The following is a 25,966-nucleotide window of genomic DNA, read 5'->3' as shown; positions in this document are numbered from 1 at the left end:
GGAGCAAGAGCTCCAACTCGGCCCACCCGTCTGACGCCAAGCCCTGTCTTCTGAGGGAGCCAGGGCCCCCGTTTCTGTTCTGTGACCTGTTCTCACAGCAGGGGTTCTGTGGGAACCCCTGTGCAGTGTGGCTGCTCCCTTGGGAGTCCTGGTGTACTGCAGGAAATAAAGGCTCTGAGAATTCCTGCAGGGAAAGCTGTAGGGCCGGGCCACCTCCCTTTGTTCTCAAGCCGCCCCCTCCCGCCCCCCCGCCATTCCCTCTCTTCTGGTTTCTCCTGTCTGCCCCAGAGGCTTAAGGCGCTACTGTTCCCACTTGGCCCATCACCCCTGGGTCAAATTAGTTACTTGGGGTGGAATCCAGTTGATGGGTCTACCGGCCCCGCCCCACCACTGTGACTCTTCCTCAGGCCCAGGAGCCAATGCCTCCTCCAGAAGCTAAACTACGCCCAAGCTGGAGTTGGCTTTGGGAAGGAGGGCTTTCCCTTTCCTCCCAGGGTGGGCCCCATCATCACTAGGAGGGGCAGAATGCTCTGGAACTGACACTGTCTGGCCTGGAAGTTCTCCCCTGACCAGGGTGACCACTCAGGCAGGATGCCAGGACGCTGGCCTGTGCTGACCCAGGCTCCTCAGGTCCTCGCCCCACGCTTAGGCTGGGGCTCCTCTGGGCCAGGTCAGGTGGTGGCTTCTCTTCTTGGGACCTCAGTTTCTGGCTGCAGGAAAGGTATGATCAACCCACTTTCTTTCTTTCTTTTTCTTTTTTAAACACAGGGCTTGAACTCACAACCTGGGATCAAGACCTGAGCTGAGATCAACAGTCAGACCCTTAACCACCTGAGCCACCCAGGTGCCCCTGATCAACCCACTTTCAAAGGGTGGCTGTGTTAAAAGGGGAAATGGGTGTGAAAACTGATAGGCTGGAGTAGGGGGCCTGGCGGGTCCTGCTTGCTCCTTCCCAGTTTCTCTGAGGAAGCTACACTCGCCTTTTTGTAAAAATTCCTCAGACCATCATTCCTGCCTCAGGGCCTTTGCACACACCATTCCTTCTGCCTTGGAAATTCTTTCGTGCCCTCTCTCCACATATCCTTCAGGTCTCAGATTCCATGCTCCCTCCTCAGGGATGCCCCTCCAGCCTTCTGAACCAAGACAGGGTCCTTCTTTTACCACCGAGTGAATGGCACCCCGTGTCCCCTTGGGATGCCGTCCCAGGTGCCCTTTTGCCTTTGCTTGTGCATGTGTCACGGGAGGGGAAGCCATCTCACCACCGCAACACACAGCCCACAGCGCCAGCAACTGAGCCCAGTGCACACCTGCCTCGCTCGCCCAGAGGCCCATGCAGCTGTTCCGGTCAGTGAGGCCTCTGCCTTCCCCTGCACGTCCCGTGAATCCAGCCAGCAGACCCGGCAAGCTGGTGCGTCCAGAGCTGTGCACGCCCCTCCCCTCTGTTAGCCAGAACTCAGCCCCATGGCCCCACCATCCTGCCGGAGAGGCTAGAAGATTGGTCCCGGCAGAGGAAAGGGTGAACGCAGAGGTCCGGAGGCAGGACCCTGAGCGTGTCCTGGGCGGCAGCGGCGGGAGAGGCAGAAAGGCCCCGGCTGGGAGGAGGGGAGGATGGCCCCCTATGAGGACAGGACCTTCCTCGGGGACAGAGGAGGGTTTGAGCAGGGGCAGCATGCCCTCACTCCCGTTGTTACAGATTGTGCGTTGAGAATACATCGTAGGTGGCAAAGCAGGCGCAGAGGCAGGGTCAGAAGTTTTGGGGGGGAATCCAGGCTCCCACCAGCCGGTGGCAGTGGTCGGGTTTTCTGCTGGACTGCATGTGGGCATCCAGTGACAGGAAGGAGCCATCAACCACTGCGTGGCCGGCTGTGGGCGGGGCCTGTCTGGGGTCCTGGAGGAGGGGCTGAGTTCTGGGGACCAGCAGGGCAGAGGCTCTGAGGCCAGAAGGGGGAGGGTGGGGTGTGGGCAGGGTGAGGCCAGGGAGAGCAGGGGTGATAAGGACCAGGAGGCTTGGACCTGAACTTTATTCTGAGTGCTGCAGAGGCCAAGTAGGAAAGTGCTCGTCCAGTTGGCTTTCTAGAAAGCTCCCTTGGCTGCTGAGGAGGGATGGGCTATGGTAGCTGGAGGGGGGCAGTAGGGGGAAGTGGGCAGACTGGGGGTGTCCTGACTTGGAGGTCCTGGAGGGGAGAAGGCCAATGGAAGGACATGATGTGCTCATCGGGACACCACCACAAACGCTGCTCCCCAAGTCCCTCTCCCTAGAGGAAGCTGCATGATGACCGGCGGGGGCAAGAATGAAGCTTAAATCCCGGGGACCAGAGCTCCAGCCACCCCCCACTCTTCCTTCTGAAGGAGGCTGGCTTCCAGCCCTGTGTGTCACATGTGAGCCCCTGCGTCCACCCCCTGCCCTCCCCCCAGGCCTCTCCTTCCTCACTGGCTTTTCCAGTTCTCCTAACTGCTGCCCTGGGGGTCAGGAAAACCCAGTTGGTTCCTCGTTCCGGGACCTGCCACCAGCCTGGCTAAACTGGCATGACACTGTCCTTTGTCCTCCTGTTGGAAAACCCCCAGCAGGTCAGGGCAGTAGTCATGCCCAGCCTTGATCCCAGGTCTGGTGGCTCCCTGTCTAGCACCTGCTTGCTTGCCCCCTGTGATAGGGGGCTCATCACCTGCACACAGGCCTCATTTGAATTGCTGGGCAGCTGGATGTCCACCCCCCGGGCCCAGCTGCAGGAAAGAGCTGGGATGCCATGTGCTGGCCTGGAAGAGCTCAGTTTTTGCTCCTTCAAGTGGGCACAGAATAGCCACCCTGTAATGCTGTCAGGGGCGTATCGTGGGGAAACACCCTCCTTCCTCTGGGCCTTGTCTGGACAAGCCTTGGAACTGGGGGGCCAGGAAGGTGAGGTCATCTCCCATTTCTGGTGTCAGTGTTTCCGGCTGTCCGGCCGGTGGCCTCAGCCAGGGCTCCACGAGAGTGTGGAGGGGAGCCCGCTGGGTAACTTGGGGCCCCACAGGTGGTGCTTCTCCCCTGTGACTTCTGCCACAGATGCTCACGGTGGAAAACTGGGACACAAAGGGCCAGCACGACCCCCTAGTACGGCGGAGCCCCAGGAGCATCCAGGACCTCCCCTCACCCCCCACTCCAGCAAGGCCACGCAGGGACCGCGCCCCCTCCCAGCCTCCGCGCCCTGGGCTGTAACCCGAGAGGCGGGATCACGGCCTCGCCTGGCCCCCAGCCAGCGTGAGGAGGACCCAGGACGAAAAGTCCCCTGAAACCCAAGGAACGAGGGGTGTTCCTGCCCTGGGGGGATCGGGGCGGCCTCCCGGGGGTCAAGGGTGCCCAGAGCCAAAGGCAGGCCGGGACGCCCCACCACTTCCTAGCCTCAGTTTCCCCGTCTGTAGAGTGGCTTTGCCCCTCACTTCTCCACGATGGTTGGTGGGGGGCGTTAAAAGAAAGTCCCGAAGCCGCGCAGGAGTCGTGGATTGCCGAGGGGCTCCGAGGGGAGGGTGGGTGGGCGTGGCTCCGGACGGGGGCGGGCCCTGGAGGGGGCGTGGCCCGACTGAGGCTGAGCCTGGCGGGAGCGGGCCCTAGGGGCGGGGCCGTGGCCTCCCTTGGGGGCGGGACCTTCCGGGGGCGGGGCCTCTCGGGGGGCGGGCTCCGGCCGCACTCCCGCCGGCGGCGCGGCTGAGGCTCCAGGTCGTCCCGGGGCTGCGGCAGGGCTCCGCAGGGCTCCGGCAGGGCTCGGACGGGGGTCGGCGCGGGCGTCGGTCCGCGGCTCCGGGAGGCGCAGTCGGAGCCCCGCGTCCGCCGGGGCGCGCGCCGCTGCCCGCATGGCCGCCATCAAGGCGCTGCAGCAGTGGTGCCGGCAGCAGTGCGAGGGCTACCGGGACGTGAGCATCACCAACATGACCACGTCGTTCCGCGACGGCCTGGCCTTCTGCGCCATCCTGCACCGCCACCGGCCCGACCTCCTGTGAGTGCGCCGCAGGCGGGGAAACTGAGGCTGGGGCTGCTGGTGCCGCGGGGCGGGAGGGGGTGTGGGGAGCCGCGCGATGGGGCGGCGCGGAGCGGGGTCCCTGCAGCCACGACCCGCCCGGTGGCCTCAGTTTGCCCGTCCACCAAGTGGAGCTGGGCCGGAGCCAGGCCGGCCGGCCGCCCCCGCTGGCTTAGTCAGTCCGTGAGTCAGGCCGGCGTCCGGGCTCCGGCCACAGCCACTTCTCCCCGCCCCGCCGCCTCCGTGGGAGAGGGCCGGCAGGGCTGCCCTTCTGCGCCCCCCTGAGCGCCCTGCTGCCCAGGGACCGCCTCCCAGATACGGGGTGCTGTGCCCCTGCCCCAGCTGGTCCAGGCACCTTTAGGAATGCAGCCCAGGGCACTGTGGCCGAGGGGTGGGCGCAGAGTTGGAAGCCCCAGGCTTCCCAGCTCTTGTGGTGCAGGCCTGCCTGGGCACCCTACGGTGACAGCTATGAGGTGGAGGCTGAGCCCCTAAGCCTGGGAGCCAAGGGACATGGGCAGAGGTGTGGACTAGGGTGACTTCCCCCAGGAGGGTCTTGCAGTGGTGGCTGGCAGGCTGGCCCTGCACTGCCTCTGGATCTTGTCCCCACGCTCGACCCACACCATCAGTTATTCGCTCGGCAAACGCTCTCCTGCTGAGTGACTGGGCCTGCTGGGGCAGGGGTCTATATGATGAGGGCCTGGCCCCCGACTCATGTGAACTGCAGATGGATAAACCTCCAAGGGAGGGTGCCTGGACTGGGGGTAACCGGGGCTCAGGAAGGCTGTCCTCAGAAGGCCTTCAAAAGCATTCCGGGAAGCTGTGGCTGGATCCAGGGGTAGGGTGAGGTGTGTGTTTGCCAGGGAGGTCTCAGGGCTAGGAGAGGACAAAGGCCCTCAGTGAGGCCCCTTTCTGTAGAGATCGGGGAGCTGCGGCCCAGAGACCGGACACCCTTGTTCAGGGCACAGAGCGCGTCTGCGGAGCCAGGGCTGGCACTCGGGGCTCCTCCCCTGCACCCAGATGTACCCTGTACCCCAGGCACTCTACGGGGAAGCTAGTCTTGACAAAGGCCTGCACATACTTCCTCCTCCCGCCCGAGGTTGTGAAATGGGTTTGTGGAGTCTCCTGGGGAGGCCTCTCCCCCTGCCCAGGGATGCGCCTCAGTCACCCCTGCAGGCAGAAATGTTGGGCAGAATGGGCTTCCACCGGGAGCACGCTAAGCTGAGCTTGGATGGGGAGGCAGGCTAAGGATGGACCCGGAGTGGAGGGGACAGGCTGAGCCCCACCTGGGAGCATGCAGGGGCGGCTGGCTGGCGACTGCGCCCAGGCAGCCTGGACAGAGCAGCACGAGAAGTCTGCAGTTATAGGCAAATAGGGTACGGCCGTCTGCTGGCCAGCAGCCTCAGTGTCGGTGACCATGGGTGTCACTGGAGATTCGGGGCTTTTCCGAGCCCCAGGGGCTTCTGTCTGCTCCTTGCTGTGCTGGATTAGAGGCCTGTGTGTGTGTGTGGTGCATGAGCCTGTCCCAGCATGCACTGCCCAAGTATGAGCACAGGTGTGCACCTATGGGTGTGTACCATGCCGGCACAAGCAGGCGTCATATAACCGTTCCTTTAACCGTTAATGAGTACCTGCTGTGTGCTCAGCACTGCAAGCTGAAGAACATGGACTTGGCCCCTGCTCAGGGAGTGACATCGAGGGCATTGGTTATCTTGTTTACTGCTGACTTGGTTTTTGTCCATCTGCTCCCACTGGCCTTTAGCTCCAAAAGGGTGGGAATGTCCTTTTTGGTCACTGCCTGCCCTCAGTGCCTGGAACTGGGCATGGCACATGCCAGGTGCTTGGTAGATAGGAGCACATAGTCGGAGAACTACACATAAGGGCATGCACTTGGGGCTCCGTAGGGACAGTAGGAGTTCGGTAAGTGTCATTGCAAGGTAGGGGCTCTGCAGGTGCCTGTGTGCAGGATGGGGTGGGGGGCATGTGACCATGGAGGCCAAGATTGGAGTGATGGGGCCACAAGCCAAGGAACGCCTGGAGTCTGCCGGGAGGTACAAGGAACAGATGTCCCCGAGAGCCTCCGGAAAGAGCACGGCCCTGCCGATGCCTTGATCTTGGACTTCGGGCCTCCGGAACTGGGAGGAAATGGGTTTCTGTTTGTGGTCAGCAGTAGAACGTTAGTACAGCTTTTGATACCTGGCGGGCGCTGAAGGGCTGATGGAATACTGTGCGTGTGCTTGGTGCTGGGCGCGCTCCCAACTGTAGGCACACGTGTGTCCTTCGTGGTGCCTTACATGCCCCTCCCCCACCCCCCAGTCCCTGTGCTGCCCACCCACCCCCGGGGGTACAGAGGGGAGGAAATACGCAATGAGTAGCACAGGATGCCGTCCTCCTGGGGACACCTCCGAGGCCAGACTGGGGCGAGACCCCCCCATGCTCCCCATCCTTCAGAAACCCTCTGGTCGCAGGAGAGTGGACATCCGGCTCCATGTGTCCTGACTTTGCCACCAGGAAGTCCTTCCCTGTGCCCCATCTCCAGCCTTCCTGCTGCCCAGAGCCGCTTCCTCCCGGCGGCCTCCTCAGGAGCAGCTGTGAAGGAGCTCCGGGCGCCGAGCCAGGCAGGTGGCGGTCAGCTGCTCCGACCCTAGCTCCGCTCCTGCCTCTGCCCGCCGAGATCGTGCGGCCCTGCCCCGGGAGGCGCATGTGACGCCCTGGTTGCCCCGCCGGGTCCCCGGGAGGTGTGCATGGGTCGGGAAGCGGGCGCACCCACGACGCCCCCCTGGAGCTGGCCGGCAACACAAGCCCGGGCCCCTCTCTGGTCAGCCTGCCCCAGAGCTGTAGGCTTTCTTGGGTGGGCCTCCAGGGCACCCGCCCGCAGTCTGTTTCCCCAGTGACGCCACCTGTGCCGAGCAGCCAGGTGAGCGTGGGAGCCGCCCAGAACAAACAGCCCCTTCCTGCCTCAGGCAGTAGACCTGTCAGGGCTGGAGCGCGGGGCTGGGCTCCTTCCCCTTCTGGGCTGACCAGGGGTGGCCGAGGTTTTCAGGGGAGATGCAGGAGGTAGGGGTGGCGGTAGCCACCGGGAAGGAGGGGGCCGGAGGCCTTCGCAGCAGCTGGCAGAAGTGCCTGGGCTTCCTTGGGCCGTTTGTAGGGGTTGTGGAGGGGGTCAGCAAGTGGGGGTCTGCTGCAGAGTCACTGGGCTTCCCAACCCCTCAGTCCCATGGTGGGGGGACCTGATTTTTCTCCAGGTCCCTCCAGCTCTGGAGGCCCATGTCAGGTCTGGGGCAGAGGCCGGTGGTGGTGGGGTGTCTTCCTGGTCATGGCGGGTCTCCCTGAGACGCGCCCTGAGACTCGCACGTAGTCCAGAGTCAGGAGAGGCCCCCACCCAGACGCTCGGAGACGGCACTGTTTCCCTTCCTGGGCCAGAGCAGAGGGTGGGCTGGGCCCTGGTGGCCTGCCTGGCCTCCCCTCCCACATAGGCCTCTTGGCCAGCAGGAAGCTGCCTGGGGACAGAGGCCTTCTGTTCCCCAGCCGAGGGACTGCTGCCCAGGCCCCCCGCTGCCGCCTTCCGGCCAGACTCTCCAGGATGGACACGGGAGGGGCTGCCAGCCCACCTCCTCAGGGCCAGTGCCCTGTGATGCCCCCCTCAGGCCACCATGGAAGCCCCAGAGCTGACTCTTGGCTAGACCCTGCCCCGGGGCCAGGGTTGGGGGTCAGGGTCTGCCCAGGCTGGGGGAGGCCTGCAGCTGGGCAGCCAATGCTGAGGGGTCTCACTTGTCCCCTCGGGACCTTTCTCCCTGCCTCGGGCCTGGGGCGCGTGGTCATGTCCCATTCCCCCCCGTGCCGTCCACCCTGCCTGAGATCTGTGCTAGCATCTGCTCGGCCACTTCCTCCCCTTCTGCCATGTGGCTTTGGTCTTGTCTCTGTCCTTCTCCATCTCTGTGTGGCTGTCTCTCTGTCTCCCCTTTTCCTCTGTGCTCCCCTTCCCGGTGGGATTAACTCCAGATGTGCTGGGGTGCCTGGAAAAGGCGCCTTCCCTTCGGTCAGCTCCTCCCAGCCCAGCCCCCCCCCCATGTGGCTGCATTTTGTTCCGGGAAATAAACAGTGTGAGGTCAGCTCTCCAGGAATTTGGAAGGGGGTACACATTCCCAAGAGCCCCAAAAGCCTGGGGGCAGGAGGCTGGCTGGCTCAAGCATGTGAGGTCAACAGCCCTGGTCAGCTGTGGCCGGCGGGAGGGGCCGTGCCTCGGCCTCTCGCGGGCAGGCTAGGCCAGGGATTGGGCACATGCTGGCGCCCGGCCCACAGCAGACAAGTCAGAGGGCACAGGACACACATGTAGACCCAGGGAGCACGTTCACTGGCCGAGGTCGGAAGAATAGATGGACGCCGCAGAGGGCCCCTTGCTTGGCAGCATGGGAACTAAGTCATCAGCCAGCGTTTGCAGGGCGCCAGGTGCGTGCAGGTACCTGGGGTCCTACCGGAACGGAGCTGGGTTTAAATGACAGGAATACGACTAAAACATGATCTCACCGGGTGGGAGGGGGTGGGGCGCCCTGAGCCGCAGCCCACCCAGCGTGCAGGCTCTTGGGCCACAGCTGCCTCGCCGAGGGGCAGTCAGTCCCTCACGGCCCGTGGGGGCGCAGCTCCTGCGTTTCGGTCCAGCGAGGCCTTACACGCCAGCTTCCCACCTCCCGGAGGGTTGGCCAAAGCCGGGCTGTCAGTGTGGCAGGCCTGCCCTAGGAGGCACCGCACGCGGGGCAGCTGGAACAACAGACACGCGTCCTGAGTCAGGTGCCGGCAGGGGGGCCACTCCTGAGGCTCCGGGCCTCTCCCCTCGGCTGGTGGAGGGCCAGCTCCCCTCTGTGCGCGGCTGGGTCCTGATTTCCCTTTCTGTAAGGATGCCAGTCGTTTTGGATTAGGGCCCCCTGTCATGACCTCATTTGAACTGGATTCCGTCTGTAAAGAAGATCCTGTTTCCAAAGGTCATGTTTTGAGGTCCTGGAGGTTAGAACTCCAACAGATCATGTGGGGGGCCCCGTTCAGCCCATCCCCACAAGAGCCCCTGGTGGCGGAGAGCTGGTCACGCTGGACTTCCTGACAGGGACAGGCGTGGTCTCTCTCAAGGGTTTGTGGGGCCGCTCAGTCCAGAGATTTCTGCCAGAGCGCTGGCCCCAGAGCGCTGGGCCAGGCCGCGCTCAGGGACAAAGGCGACAACAGCCGAGCCCCATGCTGCGGGGGATGTGAGCTCACGTGGCCACCAGCCAGAGGCAGAGAAGCGTCCACTCGGGGCCCTGCCGGGTGCCTCTGGGGAGGAACTGTGGAGGGTGTGGGGGGCAGGGCGAGTGTGTTCTGCACGGAGGGAGCAGCATGGGCCGTGCTCGAGAGGCCGGCGGGGCAGGACCCTGGGCGGAGAGCTTGCTTCGGGAGGGGTGCAGTGGCTGTGAGACTGGTGGGGGGGGGGGTCTGCCCCGCCGCAGGGCCTCGAGGGCCTGGGCAGCAGCTGGGCAGGGTCCTGAGGGGGTGGTCCTTGACCTTGAGTGGAAGCCTTGACGCCTGCTCAGCAGGGGCCAGCACAACGGCCGCAAGGTGCTCCCGCGGGGTTCGGGGTTCGGGTGAAGCAAGCCTCCCCCGCCCGCCAGCTCCAGCATGCAGGAGTACCCCCCCCTCCCCACGGCAGATGCAGGGGGCTGCGGGCTGTGTTTGCAGACAAAACAGAACTTGTTATCCCACCCTCCCACCACCGGGGCATCTTGCTGAGGATGTGGCCGTGTGGGTCAGTGACCCGGGGCAGGTCTGGAAAAGAGATCGAGCTTTCAAAGGGATGGGGTGGGGGAGGGAGGGGGGCCCCTGCGGACGGAGGGCCCAGCATGCCGAGAATCCCCTGGGCGATGGATGGAAATGGGCCACTCCGTGGCCGTGGACCCTGGCGGGACAGACCCAGGGTCACCCGGGTATGGCCACACTTAGGAAGCAGGAGGGTGCTGCGCCCGCCCTGCCGCCCCTCTGGCGGTTTGTCCACCTCCTCGAGACAGAGCTGCCGCCATCCTGTCCTGCGCACAAAAGCACCGTCTGTGCTCATGGGGTGGTCTTAGCATCTGGAACACGTTACCTGGGAGGCGGTCCAAGCGGACAGTGAGGTCTCCCCAAAGCCAGGCAGGGTGATGGACACGGGCCGGAGGCCGGCGGGGGCCTCCTCGGGGGGAGGTAGGCATATAGCAGCCCTGTCCCCTCCCCACCGTGTGGCTGCCAGACCCCCCAGTTCACGTGGGAAGCTGCCATCCTCCTCCCAGATGGGGACGCTGAGGCCCAAGAGAGAGGAGAGGGCTCCCCCAGTGTCCAACAGCACAGCCTGGCTGGGTCGGGACACAGCTCCCGCACTCCCTTTCCCACACTGCAGGGCTTCCAGAACCATCCAGTGCACACTGAGGGGGCCGAGCTGCTGCGGAGGCCCCATCGATGGGTATTTGAGCCGCCTGTCGGGACAGGTGCCTGCCAGGCCCAGCTGTGTTTTCTGCTCTGAGCCACCTTGCAGGGGGCGACGGACTGAGGTGTGCCCGTGTTGGGCGGGGGCACCGAGTCCCGTCCAGGCTGGTCCCAGCACCTTGGACATCCGGCATCCCCGAGGTCAAGTGTGGGGGAGCACCCTGGCCAGTGGGCAGCATGTAGCTCCGTCCCTCACTGCCTTTTATGTCTACCCCCTGGTCTCACCCCCGGGACACGGGCCTCCTGTGACCCACTAGGCCCACAAGCTTCTGGGAGTTTGGAAGCAACCCACTCGGATGTGTGCTCGGCTGGGCTACCCAGGCTGATGACTGTCTTGGCCAGAGGTGGCTCTGGGAGGACAGGGCCCTGCGGTGGGTCCTGGCTTGGCCGTGGCCCTTCCCCACCCTGTGGGAACCGCCGCCCCAAGCCTGCCCGTAGGCCCGGCCGCGTAGGTAAGGGCTTAGCCTCTGCAGGGCACCAGAGGTGGGGGCCATGGCTGCGGGGGTCGATGGCCGCCAGGGTGCTGGCCTGGCATTGCTGAGCCCAGAGCAGGGCCGACTCTGCCCACTCGTGACTGCCGTGTGACCTCGTGCCTTCACGGCTGCCAGTCTGGGCCTCAGCCTCCCTCCCTGAGCTGCCTTGGACACCTATATTTTTCTCTTCCAGGGACTTCGATGTGCTCAGGAAGGAAAACATTTATGAGAACAACAAACTGGTGAGTGCCCCTGTTCCTGCCACCACACCGGCGTGGCCGGTCTGCCCTGCACTGTCACCCAGGTCCCTGGTCCCCTCGGGCACCGCCCCGCAGCCGCGGGAGGGGCCGGCCCAGCAGGTGAGCGCCTGGTGGCCGGAGACGCTGCTGAGCTCCGCAGCCAGTCCTGAGCCTGGTGACCCCAACGCCAGAAGTAGCCTCTGGTCCGGCGCCCCGGCCCTCCTGGTCCCCTTCTTCCTCCTGTCGGGGGGTTGGGACACAGCTCCCATCCAAGGCAGAGTGGGGGCCAGAGGAGGCTCTGGGAGGACCAGCCCTGGGGCGGGTCCTGGCGGGGCGGAGGCCCTTCCCCACTCTGGGGACCGCCGCCCCGAGCCCTCCCGACGGCCTGGCCAGGGCTCCTGGGCACACCGCCTGCAGCCCCGCGCTCTGGCTGGCCTGGGTCCAAGACACCTGCCTGCCGCCCTGCTGCAGACCTTCCCTGCACCAGCCTCAGTTTCCTCACTGCAGAATATGCCCCATTATGGCGATGGGCTGTTGCCCGGAGAGGCAGACTCGCGCCCTGCCCAGCTCGTGCACCATTGGCCTTTCAGTTTGACTTAATTTAGATGAAATAAGGTGACAGATTCAGTTCCTCAGCCACGCTCTCCACAGGTCACACACTCCTGATGGACAGCTTGGACTAGAGCTCGTCCATCGTCGCAGGAAGTGCGTAGGGACGCTGTAGCGTGTGGGTGGGATGGACACATGGGGACAGTGCAGCCGGGTGTGCTTGGCCATCGCCCAGTAAAATGGAGCCCCCTGGGCACTCCCGGGAGGGGTGTGCCTAGTAGGGGACTGCCGGGGCAAGGGTGCTGGGCAGGAGGGCCCCTGGCTAGTAGGAGAAACAGCAAGGGGGGCCTGGCTGGGCAGAGTGGGGGAGGCGGCAGGAACAGAGTTGGGGAGGCGGCGGAACAGTGGGGGCATGGCGGAGCAGAGTGGGGGAGGCGGCGGGAACAGAGTGGGGGTGTGGCTGGAACAGAGTGGGGGAGGCGGTGGAACAGTGGGGGCACGGCGGAGCAGAGTGGGGGAGGCGGCGGGAACAGAATGGGGGTGTGGCTGGAACAGAGTTGGGGAGACGGCTGGAACAGTGTGGGGGAGGTGGCGGGAACAGAGTCGGGGAGGCGGCGGCAACAGTGCGGGCACAGCGGAGCAGAGTCAGGGAGGTGGGGACAGGCGGGACATGGGAATCACTTGGCCACCTGTCCAAGGGCTGCTGTGCTGGGAGCGCTGGGGTCCACAGGATCTGTGTTGACAGCAGGGTGGGGGGCGAGGGGATGATGGTGGCAGCAGGAGGAGTCAAACTCTGGATGTGTTTTGAAGGGGAGTGAGAGGGGATTCGAGGCCTTTGGCCTAAGCATGGTGGGAAGGTACCCCTGGAACCCCGTTTTGGAGACATAAAACCTGAGGTGTCCCCCTCAGATGTGGTATGGGCGTCTCAGCAATTTAGGGGAAGGGTGCTGATGGGAACTTGAGGGTCATCAGGTGAGGGACGGGCCTGTGCAGGCAGGAGAGGCCAGGCTGGCCACGGCAGGGACTGGCTCCCCATCTCCTTCAGCCCTGCGTGGTCAGGATATGGTCCCTGGCTGGGGGAGGTCACGCAGCTGGAGCAGAGCGCGAACTTGAACCGAGACCTTTCTGGGCCCAAGCGGGTTTGTGGCCTCCTTCCTGGAGGAGCTGGTGGGCTGACGGAGAAGAAGGAGGGGGTGTCCCCTAGCTCACCTGTGCTGACCACTCCCCCCAGGCCTTCCATGTGGCCGAGGAGCAGCTGGGCATCCCAGCCCTGCTGGACGCTGAGGACATGGTGGCCCTGAAGGTGCCGGACCGGCTGAGTATCCTGACCTACGTGTCCCAGTACTACAACTACTTCCACGGGCGCTCCCCCAGTGAGTAGCGGCCCGAGGCCCTGTCTGCACTGCCTCTGCATGGCCGGCCCCCCTCTCGGGCCCCCACGAGCCCCCAGCGCTGCCGAGCAGGGCAGGAAGCAGGCAGGGAGGCCCTTCTGGTGCCACATGTGTGGGGCTCCCGGAGCTGCAGCTTCCTCCCCGTGGGAGCGGGACCCCCCCCCCATGCTGCTGCAGGTGACGAGCACGGGCCCAGGCCCCACAGGCCCCACACCCACCTGTCCACCGAACAGATGCGCCCAGATCCTGCCTCTCCTTATCCTCTCGGCCTCAGTTTGCCCATCTGCACCCCTGGAGCCTGTGCCCACAACTCTTGCCTCAGGCAGCCTGAGACCCCGTGTGTGCTCCCGGGCCTGGCTCCAGAGGCACCCCTGTCCCCATGTGGTCCTGACATTTGGCCTTATACACATCAGGCTGGCCCTGGCAGGGTGGGGCCTCCAGGCAGGGCGGCTGGGTGGGGGACTGGCCCAAGGGACTTTATTCCGGCTGCTTTGTGCACCCGAAGTTCAGCCATGTCCCCTCCCCCCACATTCCTCATCCAGGCCTTAGAAATCCCCGGAATCACTGGGCACAGGACCAGCCCCGCCTTGATATTTCCACTTTGTGGAGAAACAGAAAAGTGCACTTCCCTGACCCCAGATCGGGGCTCTCAGAGCTGCAGGGGAGGGGCGTGGGTGAGGCCAGGCCCCTGCTGGGAATGCACGCCTGTGGTCGCTCCCGGCTGCCTTTCCCGGGCCCTGGACACCGGGAGCTGCCCTTCCCAGCAGCACTGGGCTCCCACAGGGGACCTGGACCAGGGGTGGCCCCAGATACTTTCAGAGCCTGACCCCGCTTGTCTCGTGCCAGTTGGAGGCATGGCTGGTATCAAGAGACCGCCATCGGACTCTGATGAGGAACCATCTGGGAAGAAGGCCTCATCCCAGCTGGCCAGGCCCTCACCCACTCCAGCCCAGGGGCAGCCACTGTCTCCAGCCAGCACCCACCCCGTCGTCCAGCGGAAGGACGGGAGCTCAGGGGGCCCCCTGCTGAAAATCGTAAGCACCCCAGCCCCACCTTCCCTCTGGCTCTTGGGGCTGAGTGTGACCTCTACACCACCCAGGATGGGGCTCCCCTTGGCTCCCTGGCACGGACTCAGCTGCCCTTAATGAGGATTGGCTCTACAAGCTCCTTCGATCCTATGTGGTCAGGACAGGATCCCCATTGTACAGATAGGTAACTGAGGCCCAGGGAGGTGGTGCAGGCCAAGCAGAGCTGGGACCCCGAACCCAGATCTTTCTGGACTCCTGCCCCTTCCTTCTGGGTGGGCCAGGAAAGAACCCTCGGTGTGTCCTTCCCGCTTGCCTGGGGCATTAGGGTACCCTTACTTTCAGAGGCTGGGACGGAGGTGGGCGATATGCTGTGGTCGGGCGCCCCCTGCTGTTCGAGCGATTGGCGCGAACCGCAGCCTGGAGTGAGGACTGCGGCTCCGCGGCTCCTCGGCCCCTCGGGTGCAGCAGGAGCGTGGGAATCTGTCCCCTGTGCCCCCAGGCCCCCGAAGTCAGGGGCCCCCTCTCCTGGGGCCGGGCTGCAGACTCTGAACTTGGAGTCCGGCCGGCCTGGGCATGGGCCCTCCTGGCTGCGCTTGGCGGGCTGCTCCCCTCACGGCCTGGGCTCTCCGGTCTGTAAAGTAGGATCTTCTCACCGGTGGGTGGGGCAGCTGTCAGGAGGGAGGCCTGTGGGGGGTGGGGCTCAGCAATGTCAGCCGGCACCCTTCCCAAGGGCCAGGCCGCGGTGAGCAGCTCGGTCAGCAGCATCTGTGGGGTCTGCGGCAAGCACGTACACCTCGTGCAGCGACACCTGGCTGATGGGAAGCTCTACCACCGAAGCTGCTTCAGGTTGGCCGTGTGCGTGTGCGTGTGCGCATGCGTGCGCGTGCCTGTGTGCGTGCGCGTGCCTGTGTGCCTGTGTGCGTGCGCGTACCTGCATGTGCGTGCGCGCGTGCGCACTTGTGTACACTTGCAAGTATGCATGTGTGCCCGTGCGCCCCTGTGTGTGTGTGTGCGTGCATGCTGACAGTCACGGACGCTCTGGGTGTCTGCGCCCCCAACGAGGTCCTTGTGGGGTCTGTGACCCTGAGGGGACTGTTGAGTGAGTTGACCAGCAGACGAGCAGACGCAGGGCTGCAAGAGCGTGTGTGCCTGGGAGTATGCGTGAATGGGGAGCACATGCCGGCCTGGAGCGTCCTCACGGCTCTTCCTCTGCCCTGCGCCAGGTGTAGGCAGTGCTCCAACACGCTGCACTCTGGGGCCTACAGGCCCACCCGCGAGCCCGGCGTCTTCGTGTGTTCCAGCCACCACCCCGAGGCTGTCGCTGCAAGCCCCACGTTGCGGGGCCCGGCCCCCCGACAGCCAGGAGCCATGCCCTCAGACTCCAAGCCGCCCGGTGCCCCATGGAAGGCCCAGGAGGCAAATGGGCTCCGAGACGCGGGGCCGAAGGCCAGGACAGCGACCCGGGAGCCGGTGGTGGGCAACTCAACTGCCAAAGGCGTCCCCGCCCCAGCCGACTCTCCAGTCACTGCTGCCTCCCACGTCCACGCGGGGAGTCCAGCCGGGTCCAGGTTCTTGGCGGGCCTCCAGGGTGGCAAAGCCAGCATGCGTGTGGCCAACAGTTCCCCAGCAGGGTGGTCATCGCTGGCTCAGGACACCGCAGCAGCCAGCCCCCGTCCTGCCGTGACGCCGAGTGCCCCGGACTCTCGCCCGGCCACCCCGCAGAGCCGGGTGACCCCCCAAGCGGCAGCCCCTCAGACCAAAGTCTGTGTGGGCCCAGCGTCTCCTGGCCCAGCAGACACCCCAGGTGGCACCCCATCGGCCTCCAAGATACAGCAGGCCCGGGAGAGGTTCTTCCAGACTCCTGGAGCCGCCCCCAGCCCTGGCCCAGCTGGCACGGCCCCAGCCCCTGCCAATGCGCCTTCTGGGGACAGCAGCAGGGAGCAGGCGCTGAGCTGCCTCCGGAAGGCCCTTCCCAGGCTTGGGGACACTGGTGCTCAGGCACCTGGCAGGTGGGTGGGGGTGGGGGTGGGGGGTGGGCAGGGTTGGGGGCAGCTGAAGAGGCTTCCAGGCCCTGCCTGCCTGGCTGTGCTCCCCAGCCTGGGAATGAGACGGGACCCAGAGGGCCTGGTGGTCGGCAGGAGGCGACGCCGTTGTCACTTAGAGCTGTGGTGGACACACTCCCGGGGGCACGGATGCTGTCCCCTGGGGCCACTATGTGGCACACATGGAAGATACACGTTTTACAGACTGGGCACCAGAGGCCGTGAGAGTTCCCGTGTCCTTCCGTTTGACCCGGGCGCAGCTCATCCGCTGTCCATGTGGCAGAGCCTGCCCAGTGCCTTCAGCACGCTGGACACAGAGCGGGCCCTGAGGGATGGAGGGTCCCCGCGGTGCTGTGCTGGGGCTGTTGGGACAGAGCACCACACACTGGGGGCTAACGCGACAGAACATTGTCCTCTCCCAGTTCTGGAGGCCAGAAGGCTGAACCTGAGGTGGGCAGGGCTGTGCTCCCTCCGAGGGCGCTCGGGGAGTGTCCGTCCCGCCTTGTCCAGCTCCTTCCGGCCTGCGTTCCTTGCTTGGGGCCACACCTTCCCTCTTGGCCTCCAGGGTCACCTGACTTTCTCTCTGTGTCTGTGTCCTCTACTTTTCTGTCTCTTACAAGGACACCCGTCACTGGACTTAGGGCCACCCTAATCCAGGATGACCTCATCTGTACTTGATTACATCAGCAAAGACCCTATTTCCAAATAAGGCCATACTCTGGGCTTCCGAGTGGACGTGAATTTGGGGGGGGACACCATTCACCATACTTCAGTGGCCTAGTGAGTAAGGAGATCGCACACCAGGCTGGCTGACAATCCGTGCCTGCTGCCTCGTGCGGCCCCTTGTTTGGGGGGAGCATTCTGGCTTAGAGCTGCCCTGCCCCACTGGGTCAGCTGGTGGTGCCCTGGGAGAGCGAGACTGCCCCGCACTCCAGCGCACCTGGGGGCTGAGGCCTCGTGGCTGTGAGCGCTCTCCGGGGGCCCCCAGCGGGGTATCTGCCTGGGGTGGGGCCCGGCTCCTCCTGGTCACTGCGCCCAGACAGTGGGGAGAAGCAGGAGGGAGAGATCGGTTTCCTAGGGAGCATGGGGCACATGGAGGAGCTGCTCTGGCTTGGGGAGGTGCCCAGCTCCCTGCCCCGGGCCCTGCTGGGAGCTAGCGGCCCACTTCCCGCGTGCATGTGTTCCCAAGAGGGTGCGGGTTGGCCGGTGATGGGCGGCCTGTGGGGAGGCCTCACGCATGTGGCTTCGATCGGGGTAGGCAGGCCCCGCGAGCCCCGGCTCTGGGTGGGGCTTCTACAGTCACGTCCCAGGTGCTTCTGGGCAGGTCAATGGAAGAGAGAGGGGCTGCGGGTGTGGCCTCTCCCCATACCCCATGTGAGGTGTGTTTTGGGGACATTTCAATCTCAGCCCATGCCAGAGTTAAACGGGGAGGTAAAATCAGGGGCCAGGTATACACCTGTGCCGGAAGTATGTGCCCTTGGCCTGTCCCTCGGAGGGGCTGTCTCCCTCAGGAGGGTGGACATTAAGAATCAGCTGCCAGGGGAGGCTGAGGGGCTTCTGCCTGGGGGTCACGGCGGGAAGGGCTCCTGGGTCCACCTGTGCCTGATGCCTCTGCTCTCACCCACAGGCCCTCCCCGGCTCTGAAATCCCATGGCAGAACCGAAGGGCCACAAGCGAGTCCAGCAGCCAAGCTGTCAGAGGTGCCGTCTCCCCAGGCCCCCCCTGCGAGGACTGAGCTGCCGGCCTCCCTGAGTGGGGGCCCCACCTCACGCGCATTCACATCACCCTGGGCCGGCAGGAAGAGCCCGCCTGTATCCTCAGGGGCCAGCCGGACGGGTGCCGGCTCCAGGCTGAAGCCAGAGACCCCACTGGCAAAGGGTAAGAGCTCCCCCAAAGCAGGGGTGGGGCGGGGAGTGGGGCTCAGGGTGCAGGGGGTGGCCCGGCTCTGCCAGTCCGTGGTGCGGCGTAGCCGCTCCGCTACCTGGCCTGGGGTTCTGCAGCAATTTGCTGATTCCTGCCCCACTCCTGGGCTCGCCAGCTCTGGGTGCCTGTCATTCTGTCACCTGCCTCATAGCACCCCTGCTCCTCACTCTCCCCCCAGTCTGCCTGACTGCAGTTTTGGGGTGGCACGGCTTTATGGTCACTGTTCGCTGCCCGCCTGCCCCGCCGGGCCTTCTTGCTGAGGCCCTCCGGTCATCAGTGTCACTGCCCCTGGTGACCACGCCAGGGCGTCCGTTACTCCTTTCCTGCTCTGCTCTGGTCGCGGCCTCACCCCCTCCCCTGGGGTTTTGCGTCCACGGTTCCTGTGTGTGTCTGTCCTTCCTGCTCTGTCCTGATGACAGTGTCCCGGGGCTCCTCGCGTCCTGGAGCCCCCATGAACCTTGGTCCCTCCCAGAGGCCCCTCCGACCACTTACTACTGTTTCGTGGTCTTGTGTTCTCGGTGCCGTTACATACACTTTTCGGGGTAACTGTGGAGTTGGCTTTTTCTGGGTGCCTGGGTATCTCTTAGGGGTGCCACCCTGGCATTACTGAGCTGGACTCAGAGAACACCCTATGTAGAGTGTTTTACCAAGATCTTTCCCTCGGCTGAGCCCCCATCACGAAAGCCGCTCTGCTATGAGCCAAGGAGTCTTCAGATGGGCTGTCCCGGCTTAGCCATCCATCCCACAGATGCACAGGCACTCAGTGTCCACGGCGCTCCCCTGGCCTCCCCTTCACCCATTTGGCAGCAGGGGAAGTTGAGGCCCAGAGAGGGGAGCGATTCCCCCAGGCACACACAGCGCAGGCTTGAAGTCCTGAGCCCGACTCCCAGCCCGACTCTCCCTTGGGCGGGCTGGCTGTGCGGGTATTTGAGAGGGGCTGGCTGCAGGGAGTTGGGGTGGGGGTGGGTGAGATCCAGTCTTTCCCAGCAGACCCCCCCACACCTAGAACACCCCCCCCCATGACCTGTGTCCCTGCCCCCCTCCTAGGCGTGAGTGCCAGTCCCCAGGAAGGCCAGGAGGACGGGCCGGCAGGATGGAGGGCCCGCCTGAAGCCCGTGGAGAAGAAAAACCCTGCTGAGAGGTGAGGGGAGGGGAGGCGGGGCTCTGGGGGGGCTCCCCTGGACCTGCACCTGGGACTGTGGCTTTGTGCTCATGGAGCCTGAGGGTTAGCACAGGGTCAGGCACACAGTAGGTGCTCGCCAGATGCTTGCAGGTGAATAAGGGCACAGACATGGACCGACTGACACACCCACAGGACGGATGTGTAGACATCTGCTCGGATGTCTTACTACTTTCAGCAGTAGTAGCAGGAGCCAGTTCACACCAGCTGAGTGACGGGGGGACAGTCACACCGGCCTGAGTGACGGGGGCGGTCACACCAGCCACCCTGTGTGCACCGTAGCCGTGCGTGGCCCAGGGGCGGGCAGCAGCTCGGGGCCCTGCAGCAGCTGGGAGGACCTGAGCAGGAGCTCACACCCACAGAGGTGAGCGCTCGCGGGAACACAGGCCTGTTTCTAGGAGGATCACGGCCAGTCAGGCACCATGAGCTCCTTCCCTGCCTCAGGTTGTCTGCCCCTGGGTGTGGGGGCAGCCCCTTCTTCCCTCGGCTGACCTCCTGCCCTCTGTCTAGGGTCCTGGCAGAGCCTCGGACGGGTGAGGCACCTGGGAAGGTCCGTGGGAACTCTGAGGGGCCCGTCCGCGTCCCCCCGACCCCTCTTCGGCCTGACAGGACAGCGGGCGCAGCTAGCCCCAGGCCCAGCCCCTCAGGTAATGCTGGCCGGAACCCGGGGGCTCCAGATGCCCGGCCGGGAACGCGGTGCGCTGCCGGAGGGGCCCGTGTCTGGGGTGGCAACCTGGGTGTGAGTGTGCGTGCACGCGTGTGCCTTTGTGCCTGCACATGTGTGTGAGTGTGGCTGTTCCTAGCATACTCCGCCGCCCCTGGACCCATGTCCAGCCCTCACGTCACTTCCTCTGTGGCCTTGAGCCGGTCTCCAGCCCGCTGGGCTCGTTCGGCCCTGTGTTGCCGAGGACGCAGTGTTACCCTCCCTGGGCGGATGTGGGTACAGGGCTGTGAGCACTGACCCCGTGCTGGCCGGTGGCCTCCGCTCAGGGAAGCAGTTGAGGGGGAGGACACCGGATCTGCCAGCTTGACATGTGGCCCTGTCCCCTGCCCTCGGGCAGCCGCATCCCCCTCCCCGTCCCTGTCCTGCCGCAGGAAGCTGGCTGTCCCTGCCAGCCTGGACGTTTCTGCCGACTGGCTTCATTCTGAGCCCTCAGGGCAGGAAGTCCCAGCCCTGAGCTGGAAGGAAGAGAAGGGGAAGCCCCCTGCTCAGGACAAAGCAGGTCAGCCCCAAGACCCCAGCCCCCATTTCTAGCTGGGATGGAGCTGAAGAGGCTCATCTGAGGAGGGAGCGCCTGGTGGGCTTTGCAGGGGGATGAGGAGCTTACGGGGCCCAGAGTGGAGGGGAGGCGCGCCAGGGGAGCGAGCAGCCTTGAGCGCACCTGCGGGCTGGCCAGGCTTGGCTTGGGGTGGGGCAGAGGGCCTGGAGGACCGCCCCGGAGACCTTGCCTACCAGTAGGGAAGGGAGGACCGGGCAGGGGCCCCCACTCCTCCTGGAGCCTGAGCCACAGATACCTGCCTATGGTGGAGTATTTGCTCTTGGGGTGCCCGGGCTGCTGACCTGGGGGGACACGGAGGTTGGTGAGGATGGGGCCTGGATCTGAGTGAGCTCTGGCTTTTGGGCACCAGTGGGGCACTGCTCGGGGTTGCTGGTGGTGGGGGCCAGGGCTGCCAGGCAGGCGGGGTGGGGTCGGCCGAGCTTTGGGCCTGGTGCCCCCAGGTCCAGGAGACTCGTCTCGCCTTCAGCAGGGAGACCCTTGGGCTCAGCTGGTGTCCGCGCTTCCCCCGGCGAGGCAGCGACCAACCCCACCAGGGTGAGTAGGCCAGGGTGCAGGCGGGCCGGGAGCTCAGCCCTCCGGGGCATGGCCTGGCGTCTCCCATGGCCCCTCACCAGCCCCCCCGTCCCCAGCTGCACCCTAACTACATGCCCCCAGAGGAGATCCAGAGGCACGTGCAGAACATCGAGAGGCAGCTGGACGCCCTGGAGCTCAGGGGCGTGGAGCTGGAGAAGCGTCTGCGCGCCGCCGAGGGGGGTGAGCCGACTCCCTGCCCAGTGCCCAGACTGGCCTCAGCCAGCTTCACCCTGCGGCCGCCCTGGCCCTGGCCTGACACCCCCCCCCCCCCCCCCCCCCGTCCACAGATGCCTCTGAGGATGCTCTCATGGTGGACTGGTTCCAGCTCATTCACGAGAAGCAGCTGCTGCTGCGGCAGGAGTCAGAGCTGATGTACAAGTGAGGGTCCAGCCGCCCCACCGCTGCCCACAGGGCCCTCTCCTGGACGGCCCCCTCACCTCGGTCCCGGCCGGGCTCAGGCGCGGGGTGGCCAGCCAGGCGGGCCGCGCCTCACGCCTGCGTCACCTCGGCAGGGCCAGGGACCAGCGCCTGGAGGAGCAGCAGTGGGACCTAGAGGGGGAGCTGCGTCAGCTGATGGCCAAGCCCGGTGCGTCCCACCCACCCCGGGGAGCCGAGGCCAGCAGGGTGTGGGGCAGAGCCCTGGAGGGGTGGGGGGTGGGTGCGGGCTCTCCCAGGCCCCTCCCGCTGGGCGGGCACCCTTGGGTCAAGTCTCAGCTCCTCCACTCCTGGCTGTGTGTCCTTGGCCAGGGCACGCACCCTCTCTGTGCTTGCGAAGTGGGGACAGTACTCGCCTGCCCACCCCTCAGCCACAGTGATTGGTGCGCGCGGGCAGCAAGCCCTGACCAGCACAGCCCGTGGGTATTGTGGACGGCGTGGCCGAGGGCCCGGCGCTCGGGGCTCAGGTCCTGGCAGTCCTGCCTCTGCCCTTCCTCACTGTGGGGTGGGGGCTGCGGTGCTCAGAGTCTGATCTGGCCGTTCTTCCACTCACTCACTCACTCACTCACTCACTCACTCACTCACTCACTCACTCGTTCCCTCACCCACCCGTCTGTCCACCCGTCCACCCATCCATCCACTCAGCGTTGCCAAGAGCCCACCGCAGATGGACAGGCTCTGTCCCCGTTGCCCCCAAGACCCTTCCCCCACCTCCGGTGGAGAAGCCCAACCCTTGTGGGGGCAGGGACACTGTGTCCCTGAGTGGGATGGGATGGCGGGGCTGCCGCTGAAGGCAGGCTGTCCCTGCAGAGGCTCTGAAGTCCCTCCAGGACCAGCAGCGTGAGGAGGACCTGCTGAGCCGGTACATCAGCACCGTGGATGACCGCAGCAATATCGTGGACTTCCTGGAGGAGGACCGGCTCAGGTGAGGGCGGGGCTCGGGGCTCAGGTGAGGCGGTGCCAGACCCTGCTTCCTCCCTGCCAGGCCGTCACTACTCAGCTCGTGCACAGAGCCTCCCCCCATCAGGAGGGCGGAGCAAGACCCCCACCATGTGTATTCGGCAGGTGGGGGCCCTGAGGCCCAGGGCAGACCCAGCTCAGGTAGGCTGTCTTACAGGTTGTCCCTGACAAAGCCCCGTGTTCCCTGACCCTCAGGGACCAGCACCTGCTGCTGGAACATTCCATAATGCAAGTGGCTCACTGCGACCTGTGCAACAGGGGAGCAGAACTTTAGATTTTATTTTCATTTAAATACACACAGCCACCTGTGTCTCCTGGTGCTGCACTGGGCCTCCGGCTTTGTGACCATCCCCGGGGCATCTCTGTCCCTGTGTGTAAATGAGGGACCTGTCAAGGCCACAGAGTCAGTGGCCAAGTTTGTTAAACGTGTTACTGTCTGAGCTCAGGCGCCCTGGTCCAGGTCCTCCCAGGGCCCTCCTGTCCCCCTGCCACCGATGAGGGTCCGGGCCCAGAGAGGGCAGGCACTGCCTTGTTGGCAGGTGGGAGACAGCTGACCCGGTGTCAGAAGGGCTCGGGCTCAGGTGTGAGTCCGATGAGAGCCCCACGCCCCTTGTCCCTGAGGCCAGGGCCCTCACTGCCGCCCTGCTACTGTTTCAGAGAGCGAGAGGAGGACGAGATGCTACGGAACATGATTCAGAGTCTGGGTAACTGGGGGCAGGGCAGAGGTGGGAGGGGTCGGGGCTGGGCCTCCTGTGGGAGTGGGGGCCAGGACCCGCAGGGCAGGTGCAGCCCGCCGACAGGAAGGCTCACCCCAAGGGAGCAAGCTTCCCATCATTCAGCGGGGCCGAGAGGCAGCCCCTGACCATGTGGTTGGGGTGGGGGGAGTGCCTGGCCCAGCAGGTGCTCTAACGGCAGGCACAGAGGCGGTTCCCACAAGGGAGGGCAGAGGCTCAGGGCTCCGGTCGGGGCCTGGCTTCCTCCAGGCTCTAGGGGCCCAGGGAGGACTCTGATGGGTGGGCGGGAAGCACATATGTGGCAGGGGTGTCCTCAGGTGGCGAGTGTCCTCAGTGTACATCCTCCCCCCCACCCCCCCAGACCTCCAGAGAAGCATCGGGGACCAGAAGAAGAAGTCCAAGTTCAGCTTGTCCAGGGTCTGGTCCTTGAGGAGCAAAAGCAGGACCCCTGAGTGAGCTGCCTGGCCAGCCGCAGGACCCTTGCCCTTGGCTCGGGCAGGGTGGGCACTGTGGGGGTGGGAACATGGGGATAGGGGCCTGCACCCCCTCCCCGTGAGCCACCACAATAAAGAAAGCGACCACATGACCTGGGCTCCCTCTTCTGTTCCCCGCGTGCTCCTGGACGGCCTGGCGCCTGGCCCAGAGGTCTTGGCCAGTTTCCAGTTATGCACCAGTGTGGATGTGTCCGTGGCCTTGAGCAGGCTCTGACCCTCTCTGGACTGGCCTGGACCCTCTGAGACGGACACTGGAGCTGCTTCCTGGCCTGGCTGCATGGACAGGAGCTGGGAACAGGAACAGGGCGGGTCTCTGCCAACTGCACTCAGGGGTTACCCCCAAGTGGGCATCTCCAAAGCCAGAGATCTGTGACCTTGGCCTTGGGGCAAGGTGAGCTGTGCTCTGGGGCCCTGGTGTCCAGCAGGGAGTGGGGCTCACCGCCCTTCCCCATGTCTGGTGGAGAGGGCACAGGCGGGGCAGCGAAGGCCAAAGGGGAGCCGGCACCCTGCAGCTCACCCTGAGCCCCTGCTCAGCACTGCCCTCACTCGGGTGCCCCGGGAGAGGAACTTCTCCTGTGGGTCTGTCTCCCCGTTTGTCTCTGAGCTGTCTCCAGCCACGTGGGACCCCCCCTCAGCGGCACAGCACCAACACTCCCCAGCCTGGTGGCAGGCGGGGGTCCCTGGCTCAGTATGTTTGGGACCCACAGAGCTCCAGCTGCATCCTGCTGCCTTCATGGGTCCTGCTGGAGGGTCTCAGCTGGGGACTCTTGGGACTCGAGGTCAGGGTGTGACATGGGACAGGGAGGGCGGCTGCTTGGTACAGAGATGAGTTTGCAGCCCCCCCTCTGCCGCCTGGCTCTGTGGCCTTGGGCCAGGACCCTGCCCTCTCTGAGCTTTTGGCGACCAACAGAGGGGCTGTGAGTGGGCTACGAGCACCAGCAGGGTCATGTGGGAGTCTGGACCAGCGGCGGCGGTGGCAGGGGAAGGAACTCCAGGCCTCCTGCTGGCTGGCCCATTACAGCAGGACCTCCACTGGAGAGGCCGGAGGACCCCGCGATGGAGGGTTGGGCTGCTGGAGCGGTCAGTGGTCAGTGGGCCACGCAGGCTTGATGTCATTCCTGGGTGCTGAGCGCCATGGGCGCTTCTGAGCAGAGGCCCCAGGATGAGACTTGCGTGGTGGAGGGCGGACTGTCCAGCAGAGACTCAGGTGCCCGGAGAGGTACGCCCAGGCACGGCCCCCCGGCCCACGGCAGTGTGGGCTCTTCACCACCAGGGGGAGGCAGAGGGCCACCCAACAGGGATGGGGCGCCAGAGACCCTGAGAAGCTGTGGTTCTCAGACAAGGAAGCGGGCTCAGAGAGGCCACGGGACCCCCTGAAGCTACACAGCATGTTAGGCGGGGACTGGGCTTGGCTCCTGGGGCCCCCTGCGAGGCCTTGGGAGCCCTGGTGGGCTGGGTACATGTGGGGTCCCTGAGACGGGGGCCGGGCATGTTGTCCGGCCCCATACAGCTGGGGGCACGGGGGCTGGCCCTACTGGGGACATGCACCCTCATCACGGCTACTCCCTGGGGTGCCGGATGGGCCCAGGTTGGTGCTGGTGGTGGAGCCCCGGGCAGGATGTCATGCTCTCTGCCGGAGGCCCTGGTGCCTGCGGGCCCTGTGGGCGCTCGGTGCAGGAGCAGCAAGGACGTGGCCTTGGGGATGTGGGGTTCCAGGTCCTGCAGTGTCCATTCAGCTGGGGCCAGAGCAGGGGGGAACCACAGATGTAGCCGCTTGTGGGGTGCACGTGGGGCCTGGCTTCTCTGCTCCCGCCCCCCAATTTGGAGGATCTGCCCAGGTCCCACCCCCCTTGCAAGGAGGCCAGGGGGCCCACACCCCAGTGAGAGATGGGCTCGGCAGGTTCCAGAAGGCACCGCGAGTGAACAGGAGGCCCAGCCAGACACACGTCTGCTGTGTACTTCCCGGGGCTGCACTGTCTGTGCATACAGGAGACGCTTAGTACGTGTCCAGGCCTTTCTCTTCCCAGGTGAGGCCCAGAAAGACCAGTGTTCCCATCAGTAGACCTGGGGTGGGGGGCTGCTAAGGGTGGGCTGTTCCCTGGGCTGAGCCCCCTCCCACTCATGGCACACACATCCTTGAAGCCCCTGCTACCCCGTGGGTCTAGGGCTCATGGCCCCAACTTCTGGAGGACATTCAGG

General features: G+C 65.2%; 1 protein-coding gene across 4 annotated transcripts; it reads left to right on the top strand.

Annotated features, from left to right (window-relative positions):
- The first annotated feature begins 3,665 nt into the window (after positions 1-3,665).
- Positions 3,666-23,859, top strand: MICALL2 (MICAL like 2). Of its 4 annotated transcripts, none has more exons than XM_045813373.2 (17): positions 3,666-3,968; positions 11,133-11,181; positions 12,959-13,100; positions 13,965-14,152; positions 14,877-14,992; positions 15,370-16,155; positions 17,816-18,066; positions 19,159-19,252; positions 19,802-19,938; positions 20,449-20,514; positions 21,038-21,105; positions 21,201-21,324; positions 21,432-21,522; positions 21,657-21,730; positions 22,390-22,504; positions 23,197-23,243; positions 23,635-23,859. In XM_045813373.2, exons 1-17 carry the CDS (start codon positions 3,826-3,828, stop codon positions 23,727-23,729), a joined length of 2,586 nt encoding a protein of 861 aa, XP_045669329.2. In that variant the 5' UTR covers positions 3,666-3,825; the 3' UTR covers positions 23,730-23,859. The 4 variants fall into 4 exon arrangements, with proteins under 4 accessions (XP_045669329.2, XP_045669328.2, XP_045669327.2 ...); XM_045813372.2 differs by having other exon boundaries at positions 20,353-20,514; positions 21,041-21,105; XM_045813371.2 differs by having other exon boundaries at positions 20,353-20,514.
- Positions 23,860-25,966: the final 2,107 nt, after the last annotated feature.

The sequence above is a fragment of the Ursus americanus genome, chromosome 2, assembly GCF_024610735.1.
Source record: "Ursus americanus isolate L20-20 chromosome 2, mUrsAme1.1.p, whole genome shotgun sequence".
In the NCBI taxonomy this organism is placed as follows: Eukaryota; Metazoa; Chordata; class Mammalia; order Carnivora; family Ursidae; genus Ursus; species Ursus americanus.
Note: the sequence above shows the minus strand (reverse complement) of the source record. Positions and strands in the feature narration are given on the sequence as shown.

Excerpts from the sequence above, each read along its gene's own strand:
- MICALL2 (XM_045813371.2), top strand. The coding sequence starts at position 3,826 with ATGGCCGCCATCAAGGCGCTGCAGCAGTGGTGCCGGCAGCAGTGCGAG. Across the intron at positions 3,969-11,132 it reads CGCCACCGGCCCGACCTCCT|GGACTTCGATGTGCTCAGGA; the intron begins GTGAGTGCGCCG and ends TTTCTCTTCCAG. Across the intron at positions 11,182-12,958 it reads TTTATGAGAACAACAAACTG|GCCTTCCATGTGGCCGAGGA; the intron begins GTGAGTGCCCCT and ends CACTCCCCCCAG.